The sequence below is a fragment of the Myxine glutinosa genome, chromosome 2 (genome assembly GCF_964187855.1).
Source record: "Myxine glutinosa chromosome 2, kmMyxGlut1.1, whole genome shotgun sequence".
NCBI classification, from domain to species: domain Eukaryota; kingdom Metazoa; phylum Chordata; class Myxini; order Myxiniformes; family Myxinidae; genus Myxine; species Myxine glutinosa.
The window spans coordinates 154,791,564-154,805,446 of record NC_136262.1 but is presented as its reverse complement, the minus strand read 5'-3'; the positions used below and the strand labels follow the sequence as shown (position 1 = coordinate 154,805,446).

The window sequence follows — 13,883 nt, the reverse complement described above, 5'->3', positions numbered from 1 at the left end:
TGGTCCTACGGGTGGCGTCCAGCTTCTGGAGTAGTGCTGTTGCAGTCGCGTCCACTTCTTCCCTGGAGCTAGCCTGCTGATGGTCACGCAGGAGATGGCTGCACTCCTCGTCCCAACCCAGGATGTAGCTCTTGTTAAAGCCACGCGGGATGTTTTTCTTTGCTGCACCTAGGGTAACCTTACAATAGGCTGCGTATGCGGCGTCCACATCAGCAGCTTCTGGGTTCAGGAGACCGGCTGTTCTTCTTTCCGTCTCTGCAGCAAACGACTGTCAGTTAGCCTTCCGGAAGTTCCATCTCTTGACAGGTCTGCCCGCTACCGGCTGCACCAGTGATGGCACTTTGACGATGGACGGTCGGTGGTGTGAGTGGGGGAACCTGTCAATGACGCGTCTCTCAGGCTTCGGGTCGTTGGTGCGGCACACGGCGAAGGCCAGGTCCGGATTGGTGTAGGTGTTCCAGCGTGCGGAGAAGAAGCTTGGAGGCTCTTTTGGGTTGAACAGCAGCAGTGCATCAGTGTTGGAGGCCCAGTCGCTGAGCATCATTCCGTCTGGTGTTGTGTAGTTGTAACCCCAGTCTGTGTGTTGACAGTTGAAGTCACCTGCATAGATGGCGGGTGCAGTTACGGACGGGAGTGATGACGCCATCAGCGCTGATGGAGGAGGCTTATATACGTTGACGACCGATGTTTCCTGGATTTTGGTAACCAGCCACTCAATGTTGGAGCCTGGTGGAGATTGGCTAATGGCTGTCCAGCTTAGTTCAGTCCTGACGAAGGTTGCCATTCTGTGCTGTTTACTGTGGATGGACCCAGCGAGAAGGAACCCAGGCAGCTTGAGGTTGTCGTCAGCTGCACAGTGTGTCTCTTGTAGGAGAACGACTGCTGCCTTGTTGAAGTCGGCGAGGTGTCGTATGACTTCGAGCTTGGTGGTGGTGAGGCCCTCGACATTGAGTTGGAGCACTGACCGGCCTTGGTTTTCGACGGTCGGAATGGCCGCCCGTCCTGAAAAGGACGTTTTATGCCTTGGTCTTGGTCTTGACCATGGCTTGTACCTTGGCCTGCCAGCTCGATGATTGTGTGGCGACATTAGTTTCACAATTCTTGTTACTTGTAGGGAAGGCCGCGAAGAGGCTGTCGTCTTCTTCCCCAAGGTTGGTAGTGTGAGCAAAAGACAGAGGAAGGCAGGCCATCATTATTGAAGCAAAAATGGATGTTTTATGATGGTATGAAGGAGGTGATCGTACAGGTGATATGAGGACCAGGAATCTCGGCAATAAACAAAGTTGAGAAATTTTATGAAAAACTTCTACTTTAGGAGTTATGACACCACTCCTACCTACTTTAGGACACGTGCATGGACCCCAAAAGTTACACATAAAATTTGGAAACGGTGAATAAATTCCACATTCCTGTGACACCTTCAGTCAAACATCAGGCATAGACAGCCGGTTCATGAAGGACATGGGCAAAAACTTACTGCAGCTGACCCCAACAGAAGTAAGGTGGGTAATGCTTCTATGATGTCAATGGCGAAATAGCAAATGGCAAATCCGTGAATGTCACCGGTGGAAACCCTCATCATTTCTTCATTCTCCTTTAAACTCAATCTCTCTATTTTCATTCCAAACAGCATAATTTCATTCACAAATTAATGCTATACCATTAAAATAACAAAATACAATGTTACAAACACTCGTAAGGTAAACGAATATTTAAATCCGTTCTCACATGATAACCAATACAGACAAATCTGCTGGCGAGAAAGGGCGGATATGAAACGCTTCGTATGGATTGAAAATATTGAATCTCATAATTGATTGAGTAATTTACTAAACATCCCACCCAACTTACAATGTATACAGTGCCTTCAGGAATTATTCACACCCCTTGACCCTTTTCACATTTTGTTGTTACAGACTGAATTTAAAATGGTTTAACTGAGTTTTGTTTTTTGTTTTTTGTCACTGATCTGCACATAATACCCCAAAATGTCTAAGTGGAATTAATTTTTACAAATTTTTACAAATCAATTAAAAATGAAAAGCTGAAATGTCTAGAGTCAATAAGTATTCAACCCCTTTGTTATGACACTCCAAATTGAGCTCAGGTGCATCTAATTTCCTTTGATCATCCTTGAGATGTCTCTACAATTTGATTGGAGTCCACCTGTGGCCAATTAAATTGATTGGACATGATTTTAAAATAAATACACACTTTCTATATAAGGTCCCACAGTTGACAGTGCATGTCAGAGCAGAAACCCTACCATGAAGTACACGGAACTAGAACTCTGAGATGAAATTGTGAGGAGGCATAGATCTGGGGAAGGGTATAAAACAATTTTTATGGGCAATGCCGTCTGGAACAGCGCTTGTCTGTCCATCCGGTGTATGGATGTATCTCTCACAAACATCTGCATATCAGAGCTGAGGATCTGGTCACATGACATGGGGACAGCAGATCCTCCACTCAGCAGCTCCAAGCCTGGCTATGCCATTGTTAGACTATCGGTTTTATTTTATTAGAGTGGATAACCTGCCTTGACTGACTGACTTCTGTTGTTAATTTTTAAACTTGAAAGCATCGAACACACTTCACTTTGCAAATTATAAATTGCTTGTAACGAAACGTTATTATTTAATATATATTGTATTCCATAGTTAGTCCACATATACAATTTATTACGTTCAAAGTGTTTCAAAGTATTGTTTAATTACACATTTGGAAAAGTGTTAACTCACCTGAAATAAACTCTATATACCCTGAGAATATGAAAAATATAATTACACTGCAGTTTGATCCCTAACTTCAGTTTTCAGTCGATGCACTTTTACTAAGTAATAATAAAATATCTAATTCCTGAGTAGGGAACACTATCTTCCTCTCTTCTCCCCTCGTCCCTCCTTGCCACCCCTCTTTCCTTTCCCTCCTCTCTCCTCTCCCTCCTCACTCCTTTCCCCCACATCGTGTCTGACCAGATACATTCAAAACAGCTATTAGAATGCATTTTTGGCAATAAAACGCCAATATTACTCCAATTTCCTCACCTTTTGCTGCAACCGAGAGATAAAGCATCTCAGCGACTGAAAAATGAAATCGGAGAGTGAATTGTAGTCGAGATAAAGCCACGAGGGAGTCTAAATGGGCTTTATATTACAGGCCTTAGGGGCTTAATTTCACTCCAAATGCATTTTTATCTAAAAACGCGAACTTTCGTCCAATTTCCTTCTCGTGCTTTGCAACCGAAACTTAAACCATCTTAGTTTCAGTCTGATGAATGAAATCAGATATCGAATTTAGAGTTTAGATAAAGCCGCGAGATAGTCAGAAAGCACGAGCCACACAAAAGAGGGTTATTCAATGAGGCCTCAGAGCTATGCGGAGCAAAGAAAATGGTGAAGATTTGATTTTGAAGCCCCTTCCTGAACAAATGAACAGACAGACTTGAAGAAAGTATTATATAGTGTCTTTTCTTGGGGATAATCTCAGTTACTGTGTGTTTCATGCTCTGCTTCATCCTTTCCCAATGCCATACTGTCATTTCCTCCTCACTAAGATCTTGTTGCATCATTTTTTCAAGTGAAGCTTCATACTTGTTAATAACCTCTCACTATCTCTCCACACTCAAAAATGAACTCTCAAACCTGTCTCCTTCCTCCAAATCCTGGTGGTGTCTGGTTTAAATCCGTTTCTGGTGTTTGTTCCCCCTCCATCCCCTCCCTCACCTCAAATGGCTACACAGTTAACACCGCACGTGACAAAGCCGAATGCTTCAACTCTGTGTTTGCCTCAAAATCTTGTGTCCCAAACCCATCTCTCTCTGTTCCCACCTTACCCACTCGAACCCAACTGCTCCTGAACTCTGTGTCCTTCTCTCCTGACAAGGTGGAGAAGTTTTTTGTCAAACCTTGACTCTGATTCTGCAACTGGACCAGACGGCATCAGCCCACGGGTCCTAAAATCCCACTCTGCCGCTCTATCTCACCCTCTATTTGTTCTTTTCACCCTCACTTTTGCTCAAGGTCATCTGCCAGCATCTTGGAAATCAGCAAACATTACCGATTTACACAAAAAAGGTGCAAAAACAGATCCTTGCAACTACAGACCAATCAGCCTGCTCCCAAATATCAGCAAAGTCATGGAATCCATCATTGCTTCGGATATCAAATCTTTCCTCTTCTCCAATGGCTTGATCTCCGATCATCAATTTGGATTCAGACCAGGTCATTCTACTCTGGACATGTTGCTTCTGCTGTCTCAACAATGGATGGAGGTCCTCAATGCCAAACAGGAAATCAGAGCTGTCTCCCTTGACATATCACGTGCCTTCGATACGGTCTGGCACCCAGCTCTGCTCACCAAACTCTCCTTCTATGGTATCCATGGAAATCTCCACGCTTGGCTTGCGGACTTCCTCTCTGATTGTAGTCAACGTGTGGCCCTGAATGGATTTCTCGCATCGCCCCTTCCTGTTCTGGCTGGAGTTCCCCAAGGTAGTGTTCTGGGCCCTGTGCTTTTTCTGGTTTTCATCAATGATCTCTCCGACTCTCTGGAAAATCCTCTCTATCTCTTTGCTGATGACTCCACTCTCTGCCGCTCCATTCCTCATCCCTCAGATCAGCAGCCTGCAGCCTCCTCACTCTCTGCAGACCTGGACAAAATCACAGACTGGTCAAACAAGTGCAACATGTCTTTCAATCCTGACAAATCTCACACTCTTACTATGTCTCTCCGAAAAGACCGACTGGAAAACCCTCCCATCTACTTTCTCAAACAATCCTTTCCAAGAAGTTCTGTCGCTCAAGCTTGTGGGTCTCACTATCTGCCATGATCTTTCTTGGGATAACCACATTTCCAAGCTGGCCTCCAAAGCCAGTCGCCGACTGGGCATCCTCCGTTGTGCGAAGTCCTTCCGTGGCACACCTGAGCTCCTAACCACATACAAGGCTTTCATCCACAGCTCAATGTAATACTGTTCCCCCCTCTGGGCCGGTGCTCCTGCCTGACACCTAGCTCGGCTTCACACTGTTGAAGCCAAATCTTTCAGAATCATTGGAATCTCCTGCGATGAAGCTAACTCCGAGGGCCTTTCACTCACTCACCGCAGACAGGTTGGTGGTCTTTCTGTCTTCTACGGACTCGTCTCCGGCCTTGCTCCCCCAGCTCTCTCTGTGCTCTGTCCCCCAAATATTCCTACAGGTCTCACAAGATCTGCCAGCAACCCTCTTATGGTTAAACTGCCCAAATCTAGGCTCTCTGCTCACCTTCACTCTTTCATTCCCCTTTTCTCCCGTCTCTGGAACAAACTCCCCCACTCCCTTCAATCCCAATCCTTCCTCCAGGTCTTTAAAACAGCTGTTCCCCACCATCTCTTATCTTCCCCCATCCAAAACCTTGATCTTTTCTACCCCCGCTAATTCACCCCAGATACACTTTTTCGAAATTCCAACTTCTTTCCTGGAAGTCCTTGCAGTGTCCATATGTTTGATACCTCTCTCACCTCCCCCCAAGCCCTCTCCCTCCCACAGTTCTCTCGATGCCCCTGCTCTCAAATGTTGTGTTTGTGTCCTTCCACCTCTCTCCCCATCTTGTCTACCGCTCCCCTTATTTTGTGTTTTATGTCGGTTTGTGTCAGTCTGACTTTTTGTGTGATTAATGTTCGCTCTTTCACGAGCCTCGATCTTGTATCCAAAAAAACAACAACAACAAAAAAATCCTCCACCGCACATGTCTTGTTCACATCTAAGTCTGTCTCGGTTGGCTTGATCGTTCATGGGATTTATCTTTTGGATTTTCAGCTTGAACTTCATCTTCATTACAAGCAGGCAGTGATCTTGACCTCAGGTGAGATGTCTCTGATGATGTCTGCACCTGGTAAGCGTAGGCATTTGTGATGTGATTATTGGACCTCTCATTGATCATCAGAAAATCGAATTCTTTTCTGCGAACCTTTGCTGGAATGAACACCATATATATTCTTCTTGGATGTTGTTTGAAGAATGCATTCAACACCACCAAGTTGTTTTCCTCTCAGAACTGCATCAGACATTCATATCTGCCATTCTTCGTTCCAAGTCCATAAGCTCCTACTACATTTCTACACCTCTGCCAACTTTTGCATTCAAATCGCTCATAACTATCACAAAGTCTGCACTCTTCACATGCTTCAATGCTTTCCTAGCAAGTCCTCTTCTTCCCTGTTCTTTTTTTTACAGTAGACATCACCACAGAGGGGCTAGGTCTGCCTACATCACTTATACTATCGATGCTATGAGATCCCATGCTGCGAGATTCCATGACTAACTACGGATAATACTTTGTGAGTACCCAGACTCTTGCAAGGTGCCTGGCCATTTGTCCTTAAAAGCATCAGGAATATGCCATGGATGTGTCAGACATTGTGCTTTTGCGCCTTCTGAGCCATGGACCCCGAGCAATGAGTTCTTCTGCCGGACCCGCCGGTCCAGACTTCATGTATTTAATAAGGCTGACGTCCCTTGCACAGTGTCTTACTTACAAAGTTACTATTCCCCTCACTTAGTCGAGCACACCAGCCGAGGCGAGATCCCAGTGTGTGCCCACTGGTGTGCACTTCCAGCTCCTCGGAGGCATAAATATGAGTTGCATATCAGCGGGAGACCAGTGATCCTTGTCCACATCCGTGCTGACATGGGTGTGCGGCTAATAAGAGTACAAAGGGACTACTTCCCACACACTACACCATACACCCCACCTTCATTGATATGAGATGGTAAAACAAAACATCTGAGTGACCATGGCTAGCAGAGCATACCTTTAGGTAAGAGCTACAATACTTTGTCATATTTATTCACAAGCAGTACATTCCAAAAGTTTTATTTCTTTATTTTTCTTTTTCTTGTGAGGGGCATAATAAGAACTATTCGTTTTGTATTATATTTGTATGTATTTTTTTATTTTAATTTTTTGTTTTGCTTTGTCAATACCATTTTACAGTAAAGGACTCAACTAATTTCCAGGAAGATATTCCTCTATAACTTATCAATACCCTGTGTTTGGGAATCTTTTGAACTGATTGATGTTTTCTGCTATTCTTGATGTCTAGCATCTCACTTGTCAATCTCAGACTCTTCCTTTATATTTGTGTGTTTATATTTGTATTTAATTTTTTTCACAAGTGCTTAACTATGATCTATGCTATAATTGTGCCAAATTGGTCATGGTGCCAATGCCACCAATAGTGAATCGTTTTGTCGTCAGCGCTCAGTTTGTTTGACGGATGGGCGGGCTCCCCAACCCTTGTGTGCAGAGTTCGGAGAGCTTGCTGAATCGGCTATCTGTTCTTCTGAACATGTTGCCTGACTTTGAGAAGTTGGTGACTTTGGGTAAGTTTTCAGCGCATTTTGTTGCAATCCAAGTGAATGTAAATGGGGAGAATGATGCACAAATAGCAAGTTATTTATCATTTAAGTAGCATTTGGTCAAAAGCCATGACGTCATGATGTTCGCTCATTAGGTTGGAGTGCCAAATTACAGATACGAATTAGTAACTCCCAACCGCATCCAGGTCGACTCCATATAGTGAGTGGATACCAGAGATAATGTTACCATGTGGCAGGCGGTGCTTATCGCTCCCAGTAAGGTGCAGCAGTAGCTGTATGGGATACCTTACTGGCGGTTCTCCACTGATGGTATGAAGTCGCATAATGACTGATATATGTATATGTATCTTGGCAAGAATTATACAGGGTGGTTCGCCATTGCCTTCCCAGCAGTAGTTATTGCAGGAATTTGTAATTTGGTTATGGTGCAGTCAATAGCTCACTGATTCTTCGCGAAGGAGACCATGAGATCTTTAACGACCAAATAATGTTGGTAGACGGCACGCCAATTTAACGTCCGTTTGAGGGACGGCACACACTTTGAATCACTTGGCCTGTGAAACACTGGAATGGCAGTTTACAGCTGGGTCGGAATTTATAGCTATACACATGTACGCAGGCACACATTTTGACAGATACCGTGGCTATAACAATATCTGTTTCATTTAAAAGTGCAAATCAACTGGCCAAACTCCTTGCTAATAAAGCAAGGACGTTATATACTGTATGTATGGATTTGTTTAAATAGGATTTATTTTGTGTGAAATTATGTAGGGTTCATATAGTAGATTGTGCATGTATTACATATTGGATAAGAGCATTTGGAGACATTAGTTCTGTACACCTTTTGAAAATACAGTTTGGGTACAGACCATTTATAAGGACCAATCACAGTACATACAGGAAATACAGTACAGACCAATTATATGGACATTAGGAATCTCCTATCAGAACCCAAGTAAACTGGCAAATTACCTTAATACACAAATACATTTGCTAACAATCGACAAGTCAACAGAATACATGTCATTTTAACCTGCGATTATGGATTTGAACCTGGGAATACATCCATATGCTCAGATTGGAACACAAAATATACTTGATGTAGAACTATGAGTACAATGCAAAAGTGAAATGAAAATGTATTTCACAGCATCCTTGTCATTACTTTTGGTGTATTGTTGTCAGTGACGGTTGCCACTGTGTTCAGGTGGAGTAATGGTGGCAGTGAAAGAAGCTAAGGGCAGGCAAATAGTGACACTTCCAGAGGATGTCGCCGTGCGGAACCTGGCGGGACTGCGTGAAGCACACCGCTCATTTAGCGGCAGTAACTGGCAGATGCCGACCTCCATGACTGAGCAGGTGAGATCACAGAATAGGCCATGCATGTCTTTCTTTTGTAACAATATTTATTTTGATTCAAGGTCTACAGGGGGAAACCTCAGGGATTGCACCAGCTTTGCAGACTTTTCAGACACTGTGTTCTTCTGCTTCACAAACAGTCTTTCACCCTTCTTTTTCTTCAGAATGATTACTTTGTTCCTTTCTACTGTTCCTCTTGTTCTGTTGCATCCCCATTCAAAAATTGAAAGTGTTTAAAAACTTATGAAAACCGAATGAGTTTAAGGAAGAGGGGTTCACTTTTCCGTGGGTACGCAGAAATATCAGCGCGGAGGGAGAGAAAGGGTGTCTAAAAGTTAAGCGCAGGTATACAAAATCACAGACCATGAACACGTGGACGGCGAGGTTTGACTGTACTCGACTTGTATATGCTTTGGAATTTGGCAAAGGTACCGACTTCATTGAGGTGTTGTGTTTGGTCTAATGGAAGAAGATTTGTTTCTTTCTCTACTCGCTAGTGTGGGTTATATTATATCACGGTTGCTCACCTTTGCCAATCTGCACTTGGTAAGCATGGCAAATCTGCCATTGAGTTGAGTGAGATCTTCATAATGCAGTAGATTGGAATCGCTCGGCTGGTTTATGGTATTTTTACCCTCGCCAGAGGAGAGGGTATTGCATTTGAGTCCGTTTGTTTGTGTTTGTCTGTCTGTCTGTTTGTCCGCACAGAATAAATGTGATTTTCTCTACAACCGTTGGTCTGATTGACAGGAAATGTTCACGATAGGTGCAACTCCACCTGTATAATTTTTTAAATGATAATTATGACGTCATAGGTCACGTGGTTTGGCCGCCATCTTGGAAAATCCAAAAAACTTTGCACCTCTATATCTCTGAAAGTGCTGAATAGAAAGAATTGAGACATGGCTCATTGAGACATGGCTCATGTAAAGAACTCTCCATGGGGAATAAAATGTGTTAATGATGATGTCATAGGTGCCTCCATTATGACGTCATAATTCGCCAAGTACAAAACTTCATCCTATCAGGATGAAATTTCTTGAGCGTCATGTCGGCATAAATTGGTGGAGAAAAAAAAATAATGATTACGTCATCGATCACGTGGTTCGGCGGCCATATTTGTTTTAACACAAAAGCCTTAAAAACCACTGGAAATACATCCTGGTGAGGGTTTGCAATCTCTGATTGCTCTTTCTTGTTTGTACTTGCATCAACATAATAATATTTGTAAAATACTTTTTCTGATTGTAGTTTTCAATCTACTTGCAAATAAACCATCCTTAGACAGGATAATTTCCCCACAAGTTTTTTGTTGATAGGTCTGTAGTTCAGAGGATCGGTGTTTGCAGCATGTTTATATAATGTGATGATGGTGGCTGACATCCAAGACGATGAAGGTTACAGAGGGCAAATGATAGGATGAACAGAGCAGAAATAGGATGTGGAAGAGTAGCATGCAGGTTTTTAGGACATGTGTGTTGAGTCAAAGGTTGCTATGAACTTCTTCACCTTCTTGGGTGAAAAATAGAGTCCAGGAGCAATTGGGTGTGACTGTGTATGTTGGTTACAGAGATCTTTGGGTTGAGGTCACAATATTTCAAAGCAAACACAGAATGAAGGCATTCAGCCTTCAAAATAATTCAGTCGGCGATGATGCCATTTGAAATGAGGGAAGGGATGGAAGGGCAACCTGCTCCAGAGTCAGACTGAACAAGGCACCACCAGCTTAGGAAGGAAGGAGACAAGTTTGAAAGTTCAGTCTTGAGGTTGGACAGATGTTGTTTTCTGGCTATCCTGCGAGTGGACACACACTTGTTGTGGGCTTTGTGGAGTGATGATCTGAGGTTGCCTTCGCCTTCCATGAATAGAAGGCAACGTGCTTTCAGGCATGATTCAGTGTTACATGAGCCAGAGGGTAGGTATGATGACTAAAGACGAGATGGAATGCATCTGTGCATCAGAGAAAGCAGGCTGTTAATATCATCGAAGGCAGATATAGGATACCAGTCTTGAAATGAGATGGTGGCTTGCAGTCCCTGCCAGTCAGCTTGAGTGAAGGGCCAGACCCGAAAGAAACTGAGGGGCTCTCTGAGAATAGCCACAGAGGTGTTGACTTTCACAAGCTCATGATTAGACGAACCAGTTGGAGCAGAGGAAGGGGAGGAGCCATTAGCAGGGAAGATGGACTCACCAAGTCCAGAAGAGTGCATTTGCCATTGGCAGAAATCCAGGTCGGAAATTTCACAGATTGAGTCAGTCCCATGGAGTCACAAAAGCCATTTGCTGCAGTGGCATGGCTGGAGAGAGAGAGAGAAGAGAGAAGAGAGAAGAGAGAAGAGAGAAGAGAGAGGAGAGAGAGATAGAGAGAGATAGATAGATATACACATACCAATACCCAGCCAACTACCTCAAAATGACGTATGAATGTTAAACGAGGCTTTTTGTACAAGTGCTGTGTTTGTGTGTTTTCAGTAACTCAGTTCTGCTTGTTTTCTGCGTAACTGCTACGTAATTATAACTTGCTACGTAATTCAAATGGTCTTGTAAACACAATTTACAGCATTTAAATGGAAGTGGCAATTTAAGTCAACCCTAATTGTTCTTTTCCTAAATGCAAATCGGACTCACGGAAATATAGCAAGCACAAGAAATATGTGTGGATGAGAGTTGGCAGGTTCGTACCATTCCCTGTTAGTACAAGCTGTCAGTGGCAGTGGATATAACACAAAATGATGGACAGATGCTTCAATTTTTACCAATAGATGCAAAAATCGAGTATAATTTTTCTCATGGCCTCAGAACCACACAAAGAATACATATATTTATGATGGCCGTCACTGCCCACGCAACTTCCACTTCCACCCTTTTCTCCCAAACATGATAAATAGTAAATATCATCATTTTAAACGTACCTTGTACATTCACAAGCCCAAGATATGCCCTTTCCATCGGTGTTTGGCAGCACCCAATCCAGATACACAGTCCATTCACTGATAGCAATCCATCAGGAGTTTGTGTAGTAATTTTTTTTGTTTGTTTGTGTAGTTTGTGGGCCTTGATTGCAGTATGAGCAGCTTCCTGTTCAGTGACCTGTGAAAGTTCTCCAAGTCTTTTGTTGTGCAGAGGTGCACAGCCCTTTCTCTCTGGTACTTTTCCAAGTAGTTTTGACTTATTTTAGAGCTCTGTGATCCATTTCAGGTAACGATCCTTATCCTGGACACATAATGTACTTTCTCTCACCCTGAACATGCAAGTTCCCTTGGGTTTCTGCGCATACACACCGAGCATTCTGGGGCAGATTACGTCATTTTGAAAGTCGCATATTAGCATGGTGGCAATTGAAATTGTTACATATGAGGAAGAGAGAGTAGAGATGGCTTGTTCAAAGTTGGTCCACATTGGCTGAGAGATATAAATGGTGTCGTCACTGTTAGGAGGGCAGGACAACACACAAACAAGCAAGAGGTGGGATTGGAGGGAAAATTGCAGCCAAAAGTTCTCCTAGTGGTTTTGAGGTGTAAGTTCAGTGCCTGGGCAGTGAGAAATGGAGATATTAATCTAAAGTGAAACTCCGCCACCAGGGTGGTGTCCAGCGCTATCGAACCAAATGAGAGAATTGCCAGTCATAGACAATAAAGAGTCTGGGACATCCTGTGGGAGGAAGGATTCTGTCTGGTTTATAATCAGTGGCCTGGACTGAGAGATTTCAGGTTGGAGCGGAGGCTTTGGATGTTTGAGGTCCACACAGTGAGGGACAGGGGAGGATGTGCTGTTGACAGTGTGCAGGAAAGTAGAGAGGGATTGGGGAAGCTAACAAAGAGTGGAAGCTGGGAGGTGGGCGGAGTGGGGGGGGGGGGGGGACTGGAAGGGGGTGCTGGGCCAGAGTGGAAGCTGGGAGGGGAAAGGGGCCATGGAAGGAGGGGGGCAGAAAGAGGGGCATGAGATGGAGGGATGCTGAAGTGTGGGACACAGATAGGAGGTGGGATTGGGAGGATGCGGGTATGTAGGAAATTGCAAGGGTGGGGGGGGGGGGGGGGGAGCAATGATATGGAAGGATTTTACACCATTAATAAATTCCGAGCGGGAACATTCACCCAGAATTATGGACGGGTTTACTACCCGAGAAGCCTAGTGTTGGCTTAACGGTTAAGGGTGGCTGGCTTAAGATCTTATGGTCTTGAGTTTGAGCCCCTTTCGTGCCATTGATTAACAACAGGTGGGCTTGACTCGGCTCGTCATGCATCCGAGGTCGGCAAAATGAGTACCACCTTGTTGGGAAGAATGAGCTATTTGAGTATCCTGCGTGGGAGTGGCGACCCGTCCAGGGTTGTGCCCAATAGCCAAGCAAACTGCTTCGGCGGCCCTGTGCATCTGGCTCGCACTGGCACTGGCTCGTACAAGGACGCGCACTGGCTCGTACCAGGACGCGCACTGGCTCGTACCAGGACGCGCACTGGCTCGTACCAGGACGTGCACTGGCTCGTACCAGGACGCGCACTGGCTCGTACCAGGACGCGCACTGGCTCATAACGGGACGCGCACTGGCTGGACCACTCCAAACCCCCCTTGTGCTGCGATATCCCCCAATCTCTGATCTTACGAGGGCCTTTATTGTCCCTATTGCTGAGGTCTCACACCAGGAGACACCCCTTGGGCTATGAACTATGCTATGAACAATCCAAAATGGCTCGTACCAGGACGCGCACTGGCTCATACCAGGACGCGCACTGGCTCGTACCAGGACGCGCACTGGCTCGTACCAGGACGTGCACTGGCTCGTACCAGGACGCGCACTGGCTCGTACCAGGACGCGCACTGGCTCGTACCAGGACGCGCACTGGCTCGTACCAGGACGCGCACTGGCTCGTACCAGGACGCGCACTGGCTCGTACCAGGACGCGCACTGGCTCGTACCAGGACGCGCACTGGCTCGTACCAGGACGCGCACTGGCTCGTACCAGGACGCGCACTGGCTCGTACCAGGACGCGCACTGGCTCGTACCAGAACGCGCACTGGCTCGTACCAGGACGCGCACTGGCTCGTACCAGGACGCGCACTGGCTCATAACGGGACGCGCACTGGATGGACCACTCCAAACCCCCCTTGTGCTGCAATATCCCCCAATCTCTGATCTTACGAGGGCCTTTATTGTCCCTATT

General features: G+C 45.1%; 1 protein-coding gene across 1 annotated transcript in view; it reads left to right on the top strand.

Annotated features, from left to right (window-relative positions):
• Positions 1 to 13,883, top strand: part of SMG5 (SMG5 nonsense mediated mRNA decay factor) — a 290,371-nt gene that overhangs the window by 80,382 nt on the left and 196,106 nt on the right. Inside the window, exons 15-16 of the mRNA XM_068106896.2 lie at positions 7,289 to 7,364; positions 8,572 to 8,723. Coding sequence (XP_067962997.2) covers positions 7,289 to 7,364; positions 8,572 to 8,723 — 228 coding nt within the window. The remainder of the gene's footprint in view (positions 1 to 7,288; positions 7,365 to 8,571; positions 8,724 to 13,883) is intronic.